Here is a 23,917-nt window from a genome sequence, read left to right as displayed (position 1 = left end):
AATGAAATAAACCAATCAAAATTAGTTACTTGTGCTGCTTCAATAAAGCAGTCCCCGTATTTTGAAAGTCAGATATACATATCTGATTGTGACTGTATATATGATGTGTACACAGGAATCTCTTATATATACTAAATAACATCTATGCTGTAAGTATAAAGCCTGATGTGTAGCCGTGTCACTAATAGAGATGGTCAATGAAATGGAACTAATTCTGCATTGATGCTGGTTTATGCAAATGTATGCACTCTCTTTGCTCATCAAATCAAATAATTTGATATGTTGTTAAATTTGGTTTGGTGACTATGAATTAAATGGTACCTGAGGCGCATTAAAAGAAAAGCTTTATACATACCTGGGGCTTCCTCCAGCCCCCTTTAGGCCATTCAGTCCCTCGCTGTCCTCCTCCGCCACCTGGATCTTCTGCTATGAGTCCCGGTAATTCAGCCAGTCAGCGCAGTCCGGCCGCATGCCGCTTCCACAGCCAGGAGCGTTCTGCACCTGCACAATAGTGCTGCGCAGGTGTAGTATGCTCCCGGCGGCGGAGTGTGTGCATGCGCACTACACCATACTGGCTCAAGTACCTGGACTCATAGCAGAAGATCCAGGTGGTGGAGGAGGACAACGAGGGACTGATTATCCTGAAGGCGGCTGGAGGAAGCACCAGGTATGTATAAAACTTTAATTTCATCTGTCTCAGGTTTACTTTGTTACACAGTAGTACTATACTCTACATATGCACTCCCCACAGAGCTGCAGGGAATCCACTGAGAATGTTGTGCACATTGAACACAGAGGTGTTGTCTATCACCCATAAACCTTGTTCAGATTGTGCATGAAGAATGTGTAATAGAGGAAGAATCTCCTCCTTCCCCTGCAGAGTACCTGCACATCATTCTTACATGTACCCACACTTACATTGCCTAGGGCCTGATAGATGTTCTTTGTTCCGGTCTGTACCTTTTACAAGTACTCTTACAAAGGACTGGTTTTAGTCTAAAGGGAATAAATATAGTAGTCTACATATCCTTCTCACTTCAGTTGTCTTGTAAAATTCCTAAGTGTTGGCAGTTAAGAGACGAATTTCATGTTACATACTGTTAATCAACAAAATTGTAATATGCAAATTAGAGGAGTCGGAGTCTCGGAGTCGGTGGAATACTAAACTGAGGAGTCGGAGTCAGTGGCTTTTTGGACCGACTCCACAGCCCTGTTCATTGGCACAGGTGAAGCAAAGGCTCATGGGAGAGCATGTGATAGTGATAGTGTGGCCTCTTTTTGAGCTCTTATTGGTACAGGTGAAGCAAAGACTCATGGGAGAGCATGTGATAGTGTGGCTTCTTTTTGAGCTCTCATTGGCACAGGTGAAGCAAAGGCTCATGGGAGAGCATGTGATAGTGTGGCTTCTTTCTGAGCTCTCATTGGCACAGGTGAAGCAAAGGCTCATGGGAGAGCTCCATGCATAGTTCTCTATATATATTATCTAAAAGATGTCCTTACAACTCCCTCTAACTTCAGGTGTCCTTTTAACACCGTTAGAAGCTATTTTTCCACGCCAATGCATAGGAATGAGGCTATCTCAGAATAAGTTAATAGCTGCAGCCAAGCCAAGAAGTAATAGAATTCTCTGTTTTGTTGCACATGATGGCTAATGAAGACCTGCCGGATCAATATGTAAATATATTTGTATTGAAGAATTAAACTTTGTGTGGAGAGTTTGGAGATGCCAGATTGAAGCCGCCCGTGGCTCCAGCGCCTCTCCCTGAAGAACGCGCTCATCCACCTCAGCCTGCCAGCGACGTGCGATTAGCCACGGGCCCCCGTGTAAAGATGCAATAATTAATTTCCCCATGCAGCTGCGGAGGGGAGAGAGAGACGTCAGCTGAGCTCGCGCCTTTGCCAGGTGCCCTGGAGAGGCTGGGAGGTGACAAGAGGATGTATATTTAATGCCGTCTTCAATTATTAAGTCTGAAATGAAACCTCAAAGGACTGCAAGGAAAAGGTGTAACACAAGCCGGTGGCAGGGGGGCAGCTGACTTCTGAGAGGCCTCGGCTCTGCTAATCAGCCTGCAAAATGGTAATGAATTCGTGCCGCAGGTGAGCCGAGGTGGCCGAGTCACGGCAGAGCTGGCACATAAAAGATCGGGATTCCCTGCTGCGGGGTCGCCTGGAGGCTGACATTACTGGATCCATTGTCCGCTCCCATTTATAGTTGCACACTGATTATCTGGCTATTCCTCTTTATGTGCATGCTAAAGGGCAACTCCGACCTAACATCTAAATATAAACAGTTTATACAGTGTTGGAACACCCAATATATTTATGGTAATGGGATTGTAGTGATTCATACACCCCTGCTATGCTGGATTAAAGAACTAAAGGGAACCTGAGGGGAGACCTATGGAGGAGCCATATTTATTTCTTTTTAGCAATGCACATTGCCTGGCTGCTCTGCTGATCCACTACTTTTAGCTATAGACCCTGAACAAGCATACAGATCAGATGTATCTGACTGTATTAGCAGCATGTTAAGCCTGCTTGTTTCAGGTGTGTAAGGGCTGGTTCAGACGGACGTCTGCGTGGCGTCGCGTTTGGGGGCGTTGCGGCGGCTGCGCGGCCAGGCTTTCAGTGGCCTTTGCGTCGCGTTCCGATGCGGTCACATTTTTTCTTCCCCTTGGGGAACATTAGCCTTCGCGGTTGGCCGCCCCCTGGAAGCTACATGTCGCTTTTAGGGGCAGCCCGAACGCTAGCAAAATCAGGACCCGAACGCCGCGTTCGTGTAAACGCGCGCAAAAGCTCGGTGTAAACGCTCCCATTCACTTGAATGGGAGCGTTTACTGCGACGTTCTGAACGCTTGCGGTAAACGCTCCGCAAGCGTCCGTTTGAACCAGCCCTAATTCAGACACTACTTATGCCAGAAAGATCAACAAGACTGCCAGGTAACTGGTATTGTTTAAAAGGAAAGAAATATGGCAGCCTTCATGTGTCTTTCACCTAGGCACTTGGATTTCTTTTAGACCTGCATTAGTTTTCTCCAGTTATTGCCTGATGAAGCAGTATTGAACCTGCGAGACATGTTGCATAGTGGAGCACTCAAGTGTTATTGTTGACTAAAAATCAACAGAATCTGTGTCTACTTACTGGGGAGATAAGCCCAACACTACCCCTTTTTAACTAGCTTTTAAATATTTTATCCTGATTCTGGTGCCTCTGTTTCAACATTTGTGTTTCACCTAGGGTTCCTTTTAAATACGTTACACTTCCTGTATTTGGATGACAGAAGCTATGTACAGACATAATAATGTCACCTGTTCATGATTGTTTCAGGTGACAGCATATCTGTGCAGCTGTCCCTGAATCCCACTCTGGGCAATGGTCTTTTTTTGGGGGGGGGGGGGAGGTGAGTGTTGTTGTATTCTGCTACAGCATACAGTACATGTGTGTCTAAATGCGGTTCTCTTTGATGATTATCACACGAACCAGTCATAAATGATTGTTTCAGATGACCAAAGCATTGTGCCTGGTGTTTACTAGAAGCACTGTTGATGTCCAGTCTGAGCTTCCCAGTGTGTAAACTGATCTACACTTCCACTGCAAGCCTGACTTCAAGTTTCAGCTCATTTAATTTTGTGAACTTTTAAGCGATTCTTCACGTAATGTACCGTATAATCTCGTTATAGTAAACTCTGCTATAGTAAACATTTTGGTATAATACACTAAATGTCCAGGTCCCGGGCAAGCACCATTATAAGTATACTGGAGTAACACCTGGTATAGTAAAGCTTGATATAATAGAACTTCTGTTATAGTAAACCTGTTTTCTGGCCCCTGCAGTATTCTGTATCTGGCTATAGTGGAAAGTGGGCGGGCACATGCGTCATGTCGTTGGAGACCCTTGAGCCCGTGGTTGGTGGGCGGGCTGGCAGCATTTTGTAGCCTGCTCGCTATCTGCACACTACCCTGGGCCTGCCTGGATTACCTGAAAAGCAGTGGCCAGTGAGGCCTATGCTTCCTGTGTAAGCTGCTTCCTGATTACTGAGGGGGTTGCCTTTCATCTGTGACTTGCTTGTGCATGACTGCAACACTACAGTACATTAAATAGGGAGACCTACGCTTCCTGTGCAAGCTGTCACATGATTATTGCATGCAGATCCCTGCATATTGAGCGCTGCATTTTGATCTAGCTCAGTGATCTGCAAACTTAGCTCTCCAGCTGTTACGGAACTACAAGTCCCACATTGCAGGAGTCCGACAGCCACAGTCATGGTTTATAAAGGCAAATGCATTGTGGCACTTGTAGTTCCTAGAGCCAAGTTTGCAGATCACTGATCTAGCTTATAGTGGCCACTAATGATCCAATATTTTTCATCCAATCTTACCATTTCTATGTAATATAAGGGAGCTGCCTAGAGTATCCATTCAATATAATCACTCAATTTACCCGTCTTCTACATAGATTTGGTAAAATTAGCTGAAAAAGATTGCATCATTAGTGGCCACCTTTAGACACTGTCTGTGCTCGCTTGCTGAAGCATTGAAAAGACACAATGACTGCCAATTATTGACTGAATTATGACAAGTATGACAATTTCTTATGCAGTAAACCACTTTGCCCCGTCCCTTGGAGTTTACTATAAAGGAATTCTACTGTTCTTACCAGATTATTCATATTAATAATTACATTACTGCCTTTGGTCCACATTTTGCAAGGCAGAAACAAGAACATTGTTTCCACAGTTTGGGTTTAGATTAGCAGCCATATGTGATTATTTCCAGTATGTTGCTATTGCTCTGTGAGAAGAATGTGGACTCACCTGTAACAGTTATGCAAGCTAAAGTCAAGACAAGGGCCCATTCTAATCTGTCCTTGTCCCCCTTCCAGTGTACCTCGCCAAAACCAATCCCCTGGCAAACAGAGCTTCCTGTACGGAGTTCCTCAAACACCTTAGCGAAAATGAAACCTATTTGTGTTCTGCGTTATTGATCAAGGACAGCTCTTATAACGTTCTCTGAGCAAAACCGCATACATCCTTTAAAACCATAACTAATAAACTGATTATTTAATGCTTCCTTTCATTCAACACAAAGGGAATAAAGTGTCAATTAAGCAAAAGTTCCTTTGGGATAAAAGTGTCCCTCAGCCACCTGGAAGCCTCCCTAGAACCTCAGTAGCTGCTCCTCTCCTGCCCACCCCCACAGGAACCATTGCTTGTCAGTAGCTACTGCTCTCCTGCCCACAGGAACCATTGCCTGTCAGTAGCTGCTCCTCTCCTGCCCACCCCCACAGGAACCATTGCCTGTCAGTAGCTACTGCTCTCCTGCCCACAGGAACCATTGCCTGTCAGTAGCTGCTCCTCTCCTGCCCACCCCCACAGGAACCATTGCCTGTCAGTAGCTGCTCCTCTCCTGCCCACCCACACAGGAACCATTGCCTGTCAGTAGCTGCTCCTCTCCTGCCCACCCCCACAGGAACTATTGCCTGTCAGTAGCTGCTCCTCTCCTGCCCACCCACACAGGAACCATTGCCTGTCAGTAGCTGCTCCTCTCCTGCCCACCCCCACATGAACCATTGTCTGTCAGTAGCTGCTCCTCTCCTGCCCACCCCCACAGGAACCATTGCCTGTCACTAGCTGCTCCTCTCCTGCCCACCCCCACAGGAACCATTGCCTGTCAGTAGCTGCTCCTCTCCTGCCCACCCCCACAAGAACCATTGCCTGTCAGTAGCTGCTCCTCTCCTGCCCACCCCCACAGGAACCATTGCCTGTCAGTAGCTGCTCCTCTCCTGCCCACCCCCACATGAACCATTGTCTGTCAGTAGCTGCTCCTCTCCTGCCCACCCCCACAAGAACCATTGCCTGTCAGTAGCTGCTCCTCTCCTGCCCACCCCCACAAGAACCATTGCCTGTCAGTAGCTGCTCCTCTCCTGCCCACCCCCACAAGAACCATTGCCTGTCAGTAGCTGCTCCTCTCCTGCCCACCTCCACATGAACCATTGCCTGTCAGTAGCTGCTCCTCTCCTGCCCACCTCCACATGAACCATTGTTTGTCAGTAGCTGCTCCTCTCCTGCCCACCCCCACAGGAACCATTGCCTGTCAGTAGCTGCTCCTCTCCTGCCCACCCCCACAGGAACCATTGCCTGTCAGTAGCTACTGCTCTCCTGCCCACAGGAACCATTGCCTGTCAGTAGCTGCTCCTCTCCTGCCCACCCCCACAAGAACCATTGCCTGTCAGTAGCTGCTCCTCTCCTGCCCACCCCCACATGAACCATTGTTTGTCAGTAGCTGCTCCTCTCCTGCCCACCCCCACAGGAACCATTGCCTGTCAGTAGCTGCTTCTCTCCTGCCCACCCCCACAGGAACCATTGTCTGTCATCTAAAGCCCAATACTATTTCACACGCAGCACTATGGCTCTCACCAGGGAAGCCATATCTGACTGATAGGACTTCATCTGGGCACAGCCATGCAATGCTTGATGTGAGGGATGGTCAATGAGATGCAAATTATTCCGAGTTGATACAGGATTATGCAAATTCTGTATGCACATTCATGTAGGTTTTAAATGGATCGGATTTGATTGCATAATGTCTTTCTCTGGTCCCGGGTCTTCCTTGGCAACGTCACTTGTGTGCCAAATTTTTCCAACACCTCTCTGCCACCATTTTCAGCTGAAAAATAGCCTCTATTCCCAGTAAATATACAGTCTGTGTCGATTGTAATATAGTTCAGCTGTTTCCCAGTGTTTATAGACTTACATCTGATTCAATCCAGGGCTGTGGAGTCAGAGTTGGAGTCGTAATCAAGGAGTTGGAGCAATTTTGGGTACCTGGAGTCGGTGGTTTCATAAGGAGTGAAAGTTGAAGTACCAACTCCACAGCCCTGACTTAATCTATTCTTACTAGTTAGTTTTAGACATTGCTGGGGGGGGGGGGGGGGGGGGGCTCTAACTTAAATTGAAATCTAATTTTAATAACTGTCAATTAAGATGAGTCATGCAGCAGTGATGTGCCTCTGCAATATTCTTTTTTTAAGCACATTCGTTTTTAGAAGTAGTATTTAACTTGTATCAGTTTTATTTGTATGTTTTCTTGCATAAAATCCTAATGTCTCTTGTTGTTTCCCTCTGCAGTTTGCTGCTTTGTGGTACACAAGCGCTGTCATGAATTTGTCACGTTCTCCTGCCCTGGTGCTGACAAGGGACCTGCCTCTGATGTGAGTACTGCTCAATAGGCTTTATGCTTTATAAATGATCTGTATTCTGCGGAGGAGGAGGCTATGCAGAGCAGAGATGAGCCTTTGCTTCTCCCACTTGATAAGGGCTTCAGTATGCCTTCCTGTGTCCTAATCAAGTCTAGTCCTGTCTGCCTTTATGATGCTAACATGCCAGTGTTCAAGCTGACTTCTGTATGGGTATTTTTAAAATAGAGTATAAATCTGCATTTTTAAAATGGACCCGAGATCAGAGTGGGAAGGTTGGAGGGGGGATTGAGGGTAGAGGTTATGGTTATTAGATCTAAAATTAGTACAGGAAGACATGCATATATTCAGAGCATCTTTTAATATTTGTTCACAAGCATATGGTTTTTCTGTACATTTGATTGTTCATTTAAAAATTAATAAAATATGTTTTAAAAAAAAATGGACCTGAGGTGAGGGTCATATGGAGGTTTCCATATTGATTTTTACCTGTTGCCTGGCAGTCCTTCTGATCTTTCTGGTCAGTAGGGTCTAAATCACACCTGAAACAAGCATATAGCTAATCTAGTCAGACTCGAGTCAGAAACATCTGATCTCCATGCTTGTTCAGGAACAGCCAAGCAATGTGCATTGTTTAAAAGAACAACTATATGTCGGGCTCCATGTCTCTCCCCTTGTGTTCACTTTACATTTATCTCTGAGGTTTTACCTCTGAGGCACAGCTGTTTTTCTTCTTTGTTTACTTTTTCTTGCCTCTTCAGAGGCACATATTGGTAGATTGTATCCAAACTATCTGCTCATCTTTCATAGTTGTAGAACTGTCACATGTTAAAACTGCCTGAGGGCCGCTGTTATGAAGGGTGTAGCATACCTGGGGAGACATGGAGGATCTATAAATTGGGTTTTGCAATAAGGAGGTTATTGTCTACCCTTGTGTCAAGAAGTTTTACTTCTTTCTCAGAAAAAATACCTTGGCTCATATTTGGAGAGGTATATGTGATAACTAAACCTAGGCAGAGCTTCTGCCTTTAAATGAAACCCAAGGGGAGACACCTATGGAGGCTGCCATATCAATTTGCCTTTAATCAATAAGTTGCCTGGCAGACCTGCTGATCTCTCTAGCATCTGTATTGTCTGAGTCACAGACTTGAAACAAGCATTCGGCAAGTGCAGTACTCCAATTTAAAGAGGAAATGTAGTGAAATAATGAATAAATGAATGAAATTGCTTATTGTTTACAGTATTCATTAATATATTAATTTAGTCAGTTTGCCCAATGTAAACATCGTTCCTCTTCCTGATTTACTTTCTAAAATGTATCACAGGTGGCGCCATATTTAGTTCTATGCACAGAGGGAGATGATGCTGCTTGCTTGGCAGTTGGAAAACGATGTTATTTCCCACAATGCAATGAAGGTCACAGACAGCAAACTGTCAGGACCTTGGTCATGACATTACACTGTGGGAGGGGTTTCACCACAATATCAGCCATACAGACCCCCAATTCCAATGATCTATTTGAGAAAAGTTAGTTTTCTCATGGGTAAGGGGGTGTCATCTACTATTTGGGATGAGGTTGAATTCTTGGTTAAAGTTTCTCTTTGAGGAGCTGTCAGCCATACTATGCCAGATAAAAAAACGACATGTATAAGTAGATAAATACTAGCTCTACTTACATAATGTGTATTGCATGGTCCAAGTGTTGATTTCAGTGAACTTTATAAAATAAGAAGTTTTAAATCAGGATGATACCATTTATTGGCTAACTACAAATGAATAAGAATAAACAAGCTTTCGGCCTTGCAGCCTTCGTCAGGTTTACATCCTGACGAAGGCTGCAAGGCCGAAAGCTTGTTTATTCTTATTCATTTGTAGTTAGCCAATAAATGGTATCATCCTGATTTAAAACTTCTTGCTTTTACTGATGGCTAACACGGTACAATACCCTACTGCTACTACTTTATAAAATAAAAAAAGGTAAATGGAGAGAATTCTGTTAGCTGGCAGGGGCCATCTTTACTCCCTCCAGCTGAAGCCAATGGTGAGGTCATTTCCTCCCTTACTCCCCCCTCCTCCCCACACCAATAGCAAGCGTTATGTCTCAGGCACCCCTGCAGGCACAGGGTTGATTGTAAATGCCGGGAATCCCTAAGGAAATGGTAGCAGGGACAGGGGTCCCCATGGATGCGATGCGGTGTGGTGGTGGCAGGAGATGCCTGTCGGGCTGGAGTGTGGGGAGAGGGCAGACACGGACAGTCATGGGAAGCAGCCAATGAGAGGAAAAGGAGTGAGAGTGACACAGGCTGCAGCCAATCAGGCTGAACTAGCTGGGTCTGTGCAGAAACTCCTCCCCCTGCCCCAGCCTGCACTGCAACTTCTCTTTTGCGGCTGATTACTGGCTGCGTACTGAGGAGCTGGGGACATGAGGATTAATCTCTGCAATAAAAAGTAAGATTGATTTTAAAGTTATGTATTGCCTTTTTAGCATTCCTTTTATATGATCAACAGATAGAAATAGAGAATTGATTTTGTTTTTAATGCCTTACAGTTACTCTTTTAAGTCAAACATCTGATTTACATGCTTGTTCAGGGTCTCTAGCTAAAAATTATAGAGGCAGAGGAACAGCAGGACAGCCAGGAAATATGGCAGCCTCCATACCCCTCTCTCCTTCCCAGAGGTTAAACTATTTCTTAGCTCATCTCTTGACTTATTCATATAGGAGACCCAGACAGCTGGCTAGAAAAAGTGATGATTTGTGCAGTAGTAGCATTCTTCCATTAAAGGAGTTTTTTTCTATTGTGCTCCTTTTAGGTACAGATGTTGGTTGTATTTTGATGCTGGTCTGGTCAGTTGCCTATACAGTTCAGTTACAGGTGTTGTACCTTTCGCACCACGCAGACCTGAGACCTGACCCTCTCAGAGCTTATTAATGAGCATTTAAGAGGCTAGTAAATTTTTCAACAGCTCCAGTCTTTTTAAATGATCTCAGCAGAGACTACAGCCAGTCTTACAGCCTTTCATCTTACCCTGTCCTCTGTGGGCTTGTGCAGCTTTCATTAAAGGAAAATAAATAAATAAATAGAAACTTTCCTTGCCTCCCTCTAGTGGACAAAAGGAATCACTGCAGCTGTCTTGATTTATCTGTGTAAAGGGGATCTGCTGTGAGCTGGAACACTCTAGTAATTAGTCATTGAGGGAAGGCTCCGTTCTCCAGGCAGAATCCCCTGGCCTGCAGTAACCTGTTCAGCACAACACAGTGCAGGCTTCGGCAGCCTGTAGAGCTGGAAGGGGGAGAGATGGCTCATGCCATTTCAAGGTGAAGGAACTCAGTGACCTGTCTTACGGAAGCCAATGGAGAGGCTGCCCATTCATTAGTCAACATGTTAGAGACCCTCTGTGACCTCACAAGAAGGACCATTCAGCTTTTCTGCTAGTCCTGATGTGGTAATCCTTGTAATTCTCCTCCCCCCATACTCCCACCACAGAGACCCCAACCAATGCATTGGAATAGACTGTTTTATCTCAACTTTAAAGAATACCTGAACTCAGAACCTCCTCTCTGCTCCAAAAGATAAGTAACAGCCTAATAACGTTTAAAGAGAAACTTTTTTTTTGTTACAGCTGATGCAACTCCTGCAATAAACCTGCAGTGTCTACTTCCTGCTTTTAAGGTAGAGATAGTGATGGCATCCTGTGTTCACAAATTAGCAGCTCTGTCATGGCAAAGAAGATTCCAGAGATGACACAGCTGAGAGATCAAATTACAGTGCACAGATAAGGAATTGGACTGGCTAAACTCTCTAAATACATACAGGGTGCATTTCTCTGTTCCCCTTCTGTCTTCTGTGCAAGAGTTCAGGTACACTTTAACCTCTTGAGGACCACAGGCTTACACCTCCCCCCCCCCCCCCCCCCCCCCAGTGACCAGGCCATTTCTTACAATTCAGCACTCTGCAGCTTTAACAGTTTATTCCACGGCCATACAACTTAGCAGCCAAATTAATCTTGCCTCCTTTTCTGCCCACCAACAGAGCTTTCTGTTGGTGGGATCTGATTGCTGTTGCCATTTTATTATTATTATTATTATTATTATTATTATTGTTATTTATTCATTTTATTGTTCTTTTCTTTTAAATAAAAATGGCAATTTTTTTTCATCCTCCCACTTCCCTCCCTCCCCCCGAGATGCAATCAATATGATCGCCTCTCATAGGCGATCATATTGATTAAAATGCTTAATTTTTACAATTTTGTATACATGATTTAGTCAATGTTTGCTCATTGTAAAATCCTTCCTCTCCCTGATTTACATTCTGACATTTATCACATGGTGACATTTTTACTGCTGGCAGTCACTGGAAGGAGATGCTGCTTGCTTTTTTGGCAGTTGGAAACAGCTGTTATTTCCCACAGTGCAACAAGGCTCCCACAATGTGATGTCAGCACCATGGACCTGACATCACACTGTGGGAGGGGTTTCAACACAATATCAGCCATACAGAGCCCCCTGATGATCTGTATGAAAAAATGAATATATTTCTTATGGGAAAGGGGGCATCAGCTACTGATTGGGATGAAGTTCATTCCTTGGTCACGGTTCCTCCTTTAAGACCATTAGGTGGTTTGTGAAAGGATTGAGGTGGAGGGTTTAGTGGTAGTTGTAGGATTGGCATTTACTTGTGACAATTAAAGTTAGGGGTAGGTTGGGGGCTGAAAGTTGATGTTTGGGGTAAGTTAATACTGTTTGGGTAGGAAGAATGGGATGTGGTGACACAGGGATATGGAGTAATTTGTCACTGCCAGTATCCCACGCTGAGATTATACAATGCTGATATATTCGGGCTGAATGCCAGTGTACTGATTTCTGTCAAGCACAGCAGAGTGTGTTTATCAACATGCTCAGCACTTCTTTCCTGGATGTGAGCTGGAGAAGCATGTGCCATGGACCAGATGCCACTCTGCAGGTGGCCGTCCACAAGTGTCTGCCTAGGAGCCAATTTATATGGCTACCTCTGTGCATTTAAAGAGGAACTTTTGTGAAAAGGGGGAAAAAAGATCAACACATTCAGGCCTGGATTTACATCACAGAAGCCTATAGGCACAGATGTCCTGGTAACCTAGAATCCGCCCTCCAAGAACCTACAAACACCCACCAAACCGCACCGCATGTGTGCTGGCTGGCCCAGCTGTCACTTCTCCCTTACTTCCTTTGCCTGTCATAGGTAGCTACAGGTACTCTAAGGTACTAGGTAGCCAGAGGTGCCCCTAACTGAAGAGACCTCTGGTCAGTGGAATGTCGAGAGCCAGGTGAGTAACCTTTCATTAACACTCCGCTTGGGATTCTGCATAAGTAAAGCGGGAAGGAGGTACTTTGGGAGGAGAGTGAGCCGCCTTTCCATCATCAGGCGCCTGTAGATACGTGCCTACAGTGCCTTATGGTAAATCTGGACCTGAATACATTGCAAAGTGAGAAGTAAAAAAATAGAAGAGAGATCAGGAAATGATTGATGTAAACCATGTAATTTGTTCATGTTGTTTGATCCACAATCAGCCTGCACATCATCATCTTTACTACTGGCAGACATTAAAAAAAACAGACCGCACCAACGGCCATTATCTATAACCACACCCCCTAACAATGTAATAGGCTAAAAAGTTTTTTTTTTTTTATAGATATACATATGCACAGAGGGAGATACTGGTTGCTTGAAAGTTGTAAACAGCTGTTATTTCCCACAATGCAACAAGGTTCCCACAGTGTGATGTCAGGACCTAGGTCCTGACATCACACTGTGGGAGGGGTTTCACCCCAATATCAGCCATATAGACGTCCCTGATGATCCATTTGAGAAAAGGTAAAGATTTGATGTCATGTTGCTCCCCTGCGTGGGCTACCACAAGAGGTTAATGCCCTCATCATCATCTGTGAAATCAATGATAACCTTTTGAAACTGAAAGGTAAAGATTTCTCATGGGAAAAGTATCAGCTACTGACTGGGATAAAGTTGAATCCTTGGTCACAGGTTCTCTTTAAAATGCTTTATTTATCTGTTTTACTTGTGACCAATGCCCCTCAGCTGTGATGCAGACCTTTCATTCTGGATTCCATGCATCATTTATTTTAAACAACCCTTTACTCGCTTGCCTTGTCCCTTCCCTTTAATCTGCACAATCGAGCTGCAAGGTCATTTATTTAATGGAGACCTGCGGTTAAACAGAGTGACACCAGGGATCTCTGAAGATGTAATGGGAGGAGTGTTGTGAGATAAAGTACCACTTGGGTTACAGCGAGAGAGCAAACAGTGTGTAAGGTAAGAAGTCATCACATCACCTCCCATTAGACGGCTGGAGGAGAATGATGTGAAGGGTTTTCCTCGATAGATCTACCTACAGACTTGTGACTTCTAATAAATGGTGATTTACATGTGTTCCTGAAGTCATCGCTGTGGGTAGGGTATAACGGATTACAGCCTGTACCAGGTTAGGCGAGTATTTAAACATAAACAAATTGCTCTAGTGACATTTGAAACTCTATTCAGCTTACCTTTCTGTGTGCTCTCCTTACTCACATGGCTTTGTTTACATTACACTTATAGGTTCATTCTAATGATGGGGCGGAGCAATGTTTACATAGAAAACCTGATGAGAAACAGCCCTATTGAAAGTGTTAAAATGTAATTGTGGGGCCTAAAATAAAAAATCAATTCTTCATTTTTATCTGGTAAACAAGTAATAAGGATGCTAACCAGGCAATCCAAAAGTTAAAACCACTGTTACTTTTCTTATTGATAAATGATCATTCCCCAGTTTACCTGACTCTTATTTGGTACACACAAAATTTGGTACACAAAAAGGAAGTCGCAGGGCATGCTGAGATGTCCTTTTCTGCTTCTCTACTTCCCCTCAGACTTAACTAAGGCAACCTGATTGGCTGAAGCCTCTTTCCCTCCTGTTTTCCCCTCCCACACCTCTGTTCCTCTCTGATTGGCCAATATTTCTTATGCTGAGACAATGCACTTTCTATAGTGAAGGGCGGGCAAATGAGGCAGAGGAGAGTAAGGGAGGAAATAACATCAGGATTGGCTTGAAAATGGGAAATGCTAAGAGTGATTTTCTCTTTTTTTACTGTAGAAAAATCACTAAAATCAAAACGTGGACAGTGCAATACATGCGTTATGTAAGTAGAGCAAGCATTTATCTACTTATATATGTGATTTTTTTTTTCTGAGCTAGTATGGCTGACAGCTCCGCTTTAACAGACACTTTTTTTTTCTGCCAAGCTTTCCAGGCGGTCAGTATGCATTGCTATATGGTCAATTAATCCCTCCCCCATGGTGGCATCCTCAAATGCCTACTCCCCTCCCCCCCCCAGGTGAAACTGGTATATGAGTTCTTAAAGTGACCCTGAGATGACTAAATGCAAAAGATTATACATACCTGGGGCTTCCTCCAGCCCCCTCCAGACTGATCGTTCCCATGCCATCTTCCTCCGCCTTGCCGTTCTTCTGCTAGAAGCCCTGCTAGCCGGGCCAGTCGGGGCGCCGTGTGTGCTAACTCCATCGCCCTCCTGTGGCTGGGAGCACTCTGTGACTGCATAGTACTACTGCGAAGGCGCATAACTCTCCCAGCTGAGGGAACGAGATGGGGGGCACAGCCTCATAGCGCATGCGCCGACTGACCCCGACTACCAAAGCTTACGGCTTCTAGCAGGAAAACGGGAAGGAGGAGGAACACACCGTGGGAGCGATCGGTCCAGAGGGGGCTGGAGGAAGTCCCAGCTTTGTATAAATCTTTTGCATTTATTCATCTCAGGGTTACTTTAAAGAGAAACTGTAGTGAAAATAACATAATGAATAAAATTGCTTATTGTTTACAATATTTATTTATAGATTATTTAGTCAGTGTTTGCCCATTGTAAAATCTTTCCTCTCCCTGATTTACATTCTGAAGTTTATCACTGGTGGTGACCTCCTTAGTTCTGCCAGGTGATCTGTATGGAATGTTCGTTACTGAGAGTTCTATGCACAAAAGGAGATGCTGTTTGCTTAACAGTTGCAAAAAGATGTTATTTACCACAATGCAACGGGGTTCACAGACCGCAAACTGTCAGGACCATGGTCATGACATCACACTGTGGGAGGGGTTTCGCCACAAAATTGGCCATACAGACCCCCCTGATGATCTATTCGAGAAAAGGTAAATATTTCTCATGAGAAAGGGGGTATCAACTACTGAGTGGGATGAAGTTCAATCCTTAATTCCTCTTGTTAAAAAGTAAATAAAAACATACCGTACATACTCGCATATAAGCCGCCCCACATATGAGTCGAGGTACCAATTTTTCTCTCAGAAACCAGGAAAAAAGTGATTGACTCGCATATAAGCCCCCCTTATAGTAGCTAGATGTGCCCCCAGAACAAGTCGGCTCCCCTCCCCATAGCCAGATGTGCCCCAAGGATGATACAGCTGTGTTTCAAGAAGCCACTAGATGATGTCATAGATATGAGACACAGCGATTGCCAAACAGGAAGAACATCCAATCATTGCACCACTGACTCGTTGCTTACACACTCCGCTCCACAAGCCAGGGGACACAGGTAGTCTTGAGCAGCGCACTCTGCACACCATGTTGCAGGGGATGGGGGCACTGACACAGCAAGGAGCCAGCTGGCAAGAGCAGGATCACTAGTGCATGGTCCTTAGGCTCCTCTGCCAGTACCAAAACCTGCTCCACCATCTGTTCTGTTCCACTGACTCGCATATAAGCAGAGGGGGTAACTTTTCAGCACTTTTTTTGTGCTGAAAAATTAGGCTTATACACGAGTATATAAGGTAACGAAAAGACCTTTAATGTTTTAAATTAACCATAAATGCTTACCTTTAAAGAGTATCTGTAACAAAAAAAAAAAAAAAAAAACAGCCCTTGGGGAGTATTTACCTTGAGAGGGGGAAGCCTCTGGATCCTAATGAGCTTTCCTCTTCTTCTTCTGGCATCCAGTGCTGGCAGCCCCCCGAAAAGTGGCACATTAGCGGCAGAAATATTTACCTTCCACAGTCCTGTCCAGGCGCAGTAGCAGCTTTTCGATGGGCTCCGGCGTAAATAGCAGAGCCCGATCGGGTCCGCTCTACTGTGCAGCCCCCAGGGGTATTTTTTTTTTTTTGTTAAAGATCCTCCTTAATGCTCCCACACCAATGTTCTCACATTGGGGTTGATGCATTAAGCTGCACTAATATTTCTATGCACAGATAGGGTATGACAATATTACTGTTGCTACTGGCAGTAGTACCCTGCAAGTTACGGTAGTAATTCAACCCGCAGTTGTCCAGTACTGCAAGCATTGCTATAGGAACACGCCTTAGTGATGCCGTTACAGATTGTGCTAATAGGGGTTCATTCATTACGCTAAAGCAGCGCAGCTTAAAGGGGCTCCGAGCTCTAAATAAAAACGAAATTGGTACTCACCTGGGGCTTTCTGCAGCCCACTGTAGGTCAGGAGGTCCCACGGCGCCCATCTGGCTCTTCTCCCAGGGCCTGGGAAATGGCTCCCCAGCAGCTCCCTGCTACACTGGGCCCAAGTGTCGGGCTCCTTCTTCCTGAAATGTCACGTCTGTCGTCATCGCGGCGTGCATGCGCAGTACTGTCACGCTGGCCGCCGTGATGACGCAAGGCGGCCGGCGTGGTGACGACAGACACGACGTTTCAGGAAGAAGGAGTCCGACACTCGGGCCCAGTGTCGCCGGGAGCCGCCGGGGAGCCATTTCCCAGGCCCTGGGAGAAGAGCCAGATGGACGCCGTGGGACCTCCCGACCTACGGAGGGCTGCAGAAAGCCCCAGGTGAGTACCAATTTCGTTTTTATTTAGAACTCGGAATCCCTTTAATGAGGGGAGCACATGTTATGCGCACACTATGTGTAGTAGTTCAGCGTAGTGTGCGCTGCTAACTAACTTGTGCACTACCTGCTCTACTGCGTGTAGCGTGCGCATAACTCACGCTCCTCTCATTAAGCTGTGCTGCTTAACCCCCCTGGCGGTAACCCTGAGCTAAGCTTGGGCTAGCCGCCGGGAGCTCTATGCAGAGAAATGGTGCACAACGGTTGTTTTTACTCGCCTCCCAGGGGATCCAGACGCAGGTAGCCATTCTTCTTTCTCTCCACAAAGGCTCTGACTCACTCTGGTGAGATTGCCATCAGTGATCTCACTACAGAGTTACAGCGCCACCCAGAGGATGGAGGGAAAATTGCAGCGCTGGAGCCCAGGGAGTAAGTGCTGGGGCTGATGCTGGCTTTCTGGCTTCATGATTTTTTCCTGGTTTTAGGGTCTGAAACCTTCAGAAAAGACCCTAAAATCTGGGAATAATCATACCGCCAGGGAGGTTAACGAATCAACGCCATAGTGTAACTTGCTGCTGGTAGTAACAGTAATATTGACGTGCTCTGTCTGCGCACAGGTATATTATCATAGCTTTGTGCATCAACCCCATTGTTGCTAATGTTATTGAGCATTCCTCTTGCCCTTTTATCTTCTGCTGCTATTTCCGGATTCTCTTTCTAAGCCCAGACAGTTTGTGTTCTCTGAGGAGCAATATGGAGAACCTGTAAGTTTGAGGTGCTGGTTTCCGGAGAATTCCCCCGGCGACATGTGGCAGCTTCTCCCTGCCAGAGCCGGAATCTCTCGCCATGGAAACATACTTATTCAGAGAGGGAAGAATCGGAGGAACGCTCAAGATGCTGCTCTGACAGTAAAAATAGATGAGAGCGCGGAATGGAAGATGGGAATGTTACACTTCTCGTTACTTAGTAATGCGTCTCATTAACCCAGACATGTTCCACATACGTCAGATTAGGCAGGCTTCTCCTCTGAGGTTTAAAGAAACGCTCCTTCTTAAAGTGGACCTGAAATGTAACAAAGTCCATGTTGCCAGCATGGGCAGCACCCTGTTGTGTAAATAAATGTTTACAAACTGACCCTCTGTGCCACAAAGTCCACATTTCCTAAGCTTCCCTCTCCCTTACTTGGAAAAGGGTATAGGGGATGTTGCCCCTTTATTGGTGTTATAGATGGGCAGGAGGTGGCATTCAAAAATACCCAGTAGGTGTTACTTGGTATTGGGGCTGGCTTGTGCCTCTGATTCTACTATGAATGAGTCTGTGATTCCAATACTAAAATTAGCAATTTTTTTTAGCAATGTTTTACTGTGACTGTAGCCATCTGTAATGTAGAGTGAAGTAATATGTATGAGAACAAGGCAGGTGACTTCAATAGCATCATGGTGATGCTATTCTAGTCACCCCTTCAAACTAGTCACCCCTTCTAACAACCCCTCTTCCCCCCGAGGCCTAACCCTAACAGACCCCCTCCAACCCAAACCAGTGCCCATAGCCGAGGCCTAACCCTAACAGACCCCCTCCAAACCAATTCCCCCAGCTGATGCCTAACCCTAACAGACCCCCTCCAACCCAAACCAATGCTCCCACCCGATGCCTAACCCTAGCAGACCCCCTCCAACCCAAACCAGTGCCCCTAGCCGATGCCTAACCCTAACAGACCCCCTCCAACCCAAACCAGTGCCCCTAGCCGATGCCTAACCCTAACAGACCCCCTCCAAACCAATTCCCCCAGCTGATGCCTAACCCTAACAGACCCCCTCCAACCCAAACCAGTGCCCCTAGCCGATGCCTAACCCTAACAGACCCCCTCCAACCCAAACCAATGCCCCTACCCGATGCCTAACCCTAACAGACCCCCTCCAACCCAAACCAGTGCCCCTAGCCGATGCCTAACCCTAACAGACCCCCTCCAACCCAAACCAGTGCCCCTAGCCGATGCCTAACCCTAACAGACCCCCTCCAAACCAATTCCCCCAGCTGATGCCTAACCCTAACAGACCCACTCCAACATAAACCAATGCCCGCAACTGATGCCTAAGCCTAATGGACCCTTACAACCCAAACCAACACCCCCAGCCAAGGCCTAACTGGCACCCTGGCCCATGCCCAACCAACAAAGTTGACTGAAATTCAGGGCTGGATCTTGGGTGGCTGCAGCCCAAGGGGTCACCTGGAAATGAGAGGAGTTGCTACATATGAAAGAGGAAACTGTAAATGGGGATGTACACATGAAAAGGGGAAATTGATGCCCAAGAAAGCGGTTTGTGAAAGAGACATGGAGGAGGGGGCTGCACTTGGAATGGGAGGGGCACTGCTGCTCATGGAAAGGCAAGCCACAACATACTTGGCCTAGGGGCACAAAAAGTATAAATTCAGCCTTGCCGACATCTTTGTGTATGTTTTTTTTCCATGGAGTTCTTTTTTTTAAAGAATTTACCATGAGGCGAGAGGGAGAGGACTAGTCCAAATCCTTTCACATCTGTCAGGTTTTCACTGCCTACTGTAAGTGACAGCAACATAGGAAACAAGTCATTTATAGTGCGTTTTACTCTGGGAGAAATGTTCATTTTACATGTATGTATTTACAGTCTTGCAATTTCTCATGCTGGTTGTCCTTTAATGCCACTGTGAGTCCCTTTGCAGAGGTCTATGGGGATGAGATGCCTGTATGGCTAGCAGGGTCCTCTGTCTGGCTGTACAGCTACAGAGCCTGTCCACAGTTGGGCAGTTTTGGGAATGCTGCTGCAGAGAAATCTGGTGCCATTCATGCTTAACGTGCTTTGCGAGCTAGCAAGCCTCTTAGAAGAGTTTAATCACTAAGGAGCTTTAAAGGCTGCAGCACAGCAGAATCTGCAGCTCCTCCAGAGTCAATCAGAACGAGCCGCCTGCTCCTCATCTGCATCCAGTCCCATTTACTATTCATTATCCAGCACTTAGGCAGCGGCGGCGGACGGAGGGAAGAGCTTGATGATCTGAATGTTCCCCACTGGGACAAACTAACCTGATGACACCTGCCTGTAATTTCCCAGATAAAGATAATTGCATGTGGCCTCTTATGCTGTGAGCAGGAGAGCTGCATGAAGTCACCATATAGGCATTAGAAGGGGAGGAGGAAGTCAGGCTGCATTGTTACAGCAAGTCTGCTTCACAAAATATACCTCTACTTCTGCTATGTGCTTTCCTTGCTCTGCAGCTGAAGGCAATCCCATACACATGACAATTCCCCCCCCCCCCCCCCCAATGTATTAGGCTTTAGATTGAACATAGACATAAAATCGAATGAAATTATGGCACTTTCGGTATTACAACCAAAATATTGATCATGCGTAGCTTGGATATGCGGGTTTCTTTGCCTGATCCAGGGCTTTCAAACTGGAGGGCCAAACTCACTTGTCTGGACTATTTTTTTGTCAGGCGCCCTCCTCTGACCCCCCCCAAGAAGCCACGCCATTGATGCTCTGCCACCTCCATCTGCAAAAATGATATGCTAGACACACACCCCTGCCCATGAAGTTGAACAGCACTGATCTGATCGATGCTGGCGGAGTGTAAGGGGTGGTGTGCAATGGCAGCGTGCGATTGACACGCTGCAAACTTCTGTGCTGTATTGGGGCACTACAAAGCTGTGGTGGTGAGATCCATATTTACCTCCCTGGCAGTAATCCTGAGCTACGCTCGGGCTAGCTGCCGGGACCTCAGTGCAGAGTACAGTGTGCAGCGGGAGCTTTTACTCACCTCCCAGGAGATCCAGACATCTGTAGCCGCTCTCCTTCCTGTCCTCGAAGGCTCTGAATCACTCTGGTGAGATCGCAGTCATTGATCTTACCAAAGAGTTACAGCGCCACCCGGAGGATGGAGGTAAAATTGCAGCGCTGGAGCCTAGGGAGGTGAGTGAGAGAAGGGGCTGCTGCTGGTGGCATGATTTTTTCCAGATTTTAGGGTCTGAAACCTTTTAAAAAGGCCCTAAAATCCAGAAATAATCATACCGCCAGGGGGGTTAAGGTGTCCATTAACGGTACTATTCCATTGCCCACCCAATATTTTCCGATTGCTTCCAATTAATGACCCTATTCCCACTAATCAGTCCAATCTGATCAATGGGATTGATCTGAACACAGATCGGTTCCATTGTTCTGATCGAATTGGCTAGCGGTAATTCAAGCAGTAATGGGCATGACCGATCGATTACCGTGGCGATTGGAAATTATCTTTCAGCTGTTCAGTTAATGGGAGCCGCCTTTTTCTTGTTCTGATATTTTAGCTACAGTAATATCTTAACAGTTCAAAACGGAAGAACAGATGTTTTTTTTTCTAAAAGAGATCTATTGTTCAGCTCAGGGGTGTCAAACTCCGTCACATAACGGAAATCTAAAACATACGTAAGTCGCGGGCCAATTTGGTTAATTTTTAACAGTTCTTTAACCGTCTCAAACTGATGCACCTATAGTGACCAAGGAGCCCCCCATTTTTTCAGAGTAGCCCAGTGGAGCAGTCTAAGATCTACCTGCTCCAGTGCTGTTTCGAATCTCCTCTGATAGCCACACGCTCTGTGCTACATACCTCTCTCATGAAGCTTGTCACGTGACCGTGAGCTTGACATATGCAAACACAGAGCGTGCGACTGCTGGAAATATAGGAGGGACACGACACATCACCGAAGCAGGTAAATATTACACTGTTCTGCTGTGCTACTCTGCCAAGTGGGGAGATAGTGTCAGGCGTAAAGGTGTGTATGTTTGTGTGGGGAGGGGGGCCCATGCTAATCTCGCTGGTGGGGTCTTGTAGGTTCTTGCTGTACCCCAGTCTTTGCCACAGGGGACCCTTAAAGCCTCATGCAACACCAAAGGGAAGCGAAGAGGAGCCCCAGTGCTCCCACCACCAGGGGAATCACCCACAACTACCCCTAAATGCTGAATGCCAAACACTAGAGAAGAAAATGCTCACTCCCAGACAGCACTCTGCCATTTAATTAGCAGACAACCTGTCAGCCAATTAAGGTGCATAAGTTATTCCTGAGTCTGCAGTACCAAATCTAGCAGAGCTGCAAAGATTCGGCCATAGACAGTTTCGTAGCACATAATTGTAGATTACATGACTAGCAGGGGGCACCGCGTGCAGGTAACCCTCTCACGCACCTCTATCGCTGACCCTCAAATTAGAGGCTGCAAAAAAGGGGGTTAAAAACACACACTGGTGCACATGACCCTGCTGGTCATGTAATTTAAGGTTATGTGCGACCAAACTCTCCTGTTTATGGCTGAATCTTTGCACCTCTGCCACATTTGGTACTGCAGACACAGGTGTAATTTATATTGATACACAAGGTGACTTGACAAGATATGGTCAGACTATAGCATAACCCTAACTGATACGAAATTCTAACCATCATACACAAAAAATGGCTTCTTAGAGCAGGAAAGAGATAAAATAGATCAGTAGTTTATATTTAAGCTCTTTATATTTTAGCTCTTTATATTTTAGCTCTGGCATACTTCAATGAATATGTCATTAAGCAGAGACAATGAAACCATCTAAACTTAAAAATAAGATTAAACCTATAAGTAAAGTTTTGGCAGATTTATTGAAAAAAAAAGAATCAGATGAAAGGTTTATTGGGAAAATTATCGATGAAGAGGGAAATTTGGTGTATGAACAGGAGAAAATTAGCATGGCCTTCGTTGATTACTATAAAGAAATTTATAATATAAAGCCCCTGGATGCAGAAGCATCTAGCTCGTTTTTAGACTCGGTTGAACTCCCATTAATTAAAAGTGAATTGAGTCAAACATTAGAGGGTAAAATCAAAGAGGTAGAGTTTGCGGCAGCGGTCAACGGGGCTAAGGGGGGAAGGAGTCCGGGTGTAGATGGTTTTGGCCCTGAATTTTATGGCCCTTTCGTAAAGGAATTGGCACCATTATTCTGTAGAATGGTCAATAACAATGTAAATGGCACCCCTTTCTCCGACCTCACTAACAGGGCCCTTATTTGTCTTATTCCAAAAGAAGGTAAGAACTTGCAGTACCCGGCCAGCTTCAGACCTATCTCCTTAATAAATACAGACGTAAAATTATATTCGAGTATTCTTGCAACTAGGTTGGAGGAGGCTACGGAGGAGGTGTTGGGAAACCAACAGATTGGATTTAGGAAAAAAGGCACATTCATGAGAATATATATACCGCCATTAACGCTATCCATGATAGTAAGAAAGGAAGGAAGGAATCAGTCTTGGTTGCTATCGACGCTGAGAAAGCTTTCGACCGAATCTCCCATCCTTTCATATTTAACTGTCTAAAGAAGTTTGGCTTTGGATCAGTCTTTATAGAAAGAATTAGACTACTGTATGCCAATCTGAGTGCCCAGTTAATAATCAACTCCTCTACTTCTAGACTATTTAAGATATTTAATGGTGTGCGCCAGGGCTGTCCCCTGTCACCCGGACTCTTTAACCTCTGTCTCGAGCCGCTGATTCGTGCCATTCAAGATGACTCTATCATAAAGGGTATGCTAGTGGGCGACGTTGAAATCAAAACATTGGCCTATGCGGATGATCTCCTGCTGATACTTAGAGATCCTGTAATATCTTTAAAGAGATGTGAGGAGCTATTTATTAGTTATGGAAATAGTTCAAATTTTAAGATAAATAGGGAGAAATGTTTGATTCTCGATTTGGGGTGCTCCCGATATACTAGAATAAAAATACAAGAATATAATAATTATTCTTGGAAGAAGGTAATAAAATATTTGGGTGTTAATTTGAGCGGAGAGATCAACAGCTTATTCGATATAAATTATAAAAACGTAATAATAGAAAGTAAAATGAAACTTAAGAGAT

The 23,917-nt window shown here is 45.4% G+C and overlaps 1 protein-coding gene across 2 annotated transcripts in view; it reads left to right on the top strand.

Moving 5' to 3' along the window:
- PRKCB (protein kinase C beta) overlaps window positions 1–23,917 on the top strand; it is a 401,807-nt gene that overhangs the window by 171,724 nt on the left and 206,166 nt on the right. For both annotated transcript variants that reach the window (XM_068244284.1, XM_068244283.1), the window contains exon 3: window positions 7,129–7,211. In XM_068244284.1, the coding sequence (XP_068100385.1) occupies window positions 7,129–7,211 (83 nt within the window). The remainder of the gene's footprint in view (window positions 1–7,128; window positions 7,212–23,917) is intronic.

This window comes from Hyperolius riggenbachi, chromosome 7, assembly GCF_040937935.1.
Source record: "Hyperolius riggenbachi isolate aHypRig1 chromosome 7, aHypRig1.pri, whole genome shotgun sequence".
Classification (NCBI taxonomy): Eukaryota; Metazoa; Chordata; class Amphibia; order Anura; family Hyperoliidae; genus Hyperolius; species Hyperolius riggenbachi.
This window is presented reverse-complemented; position numbering and strand designations above follow the sequence as displayed.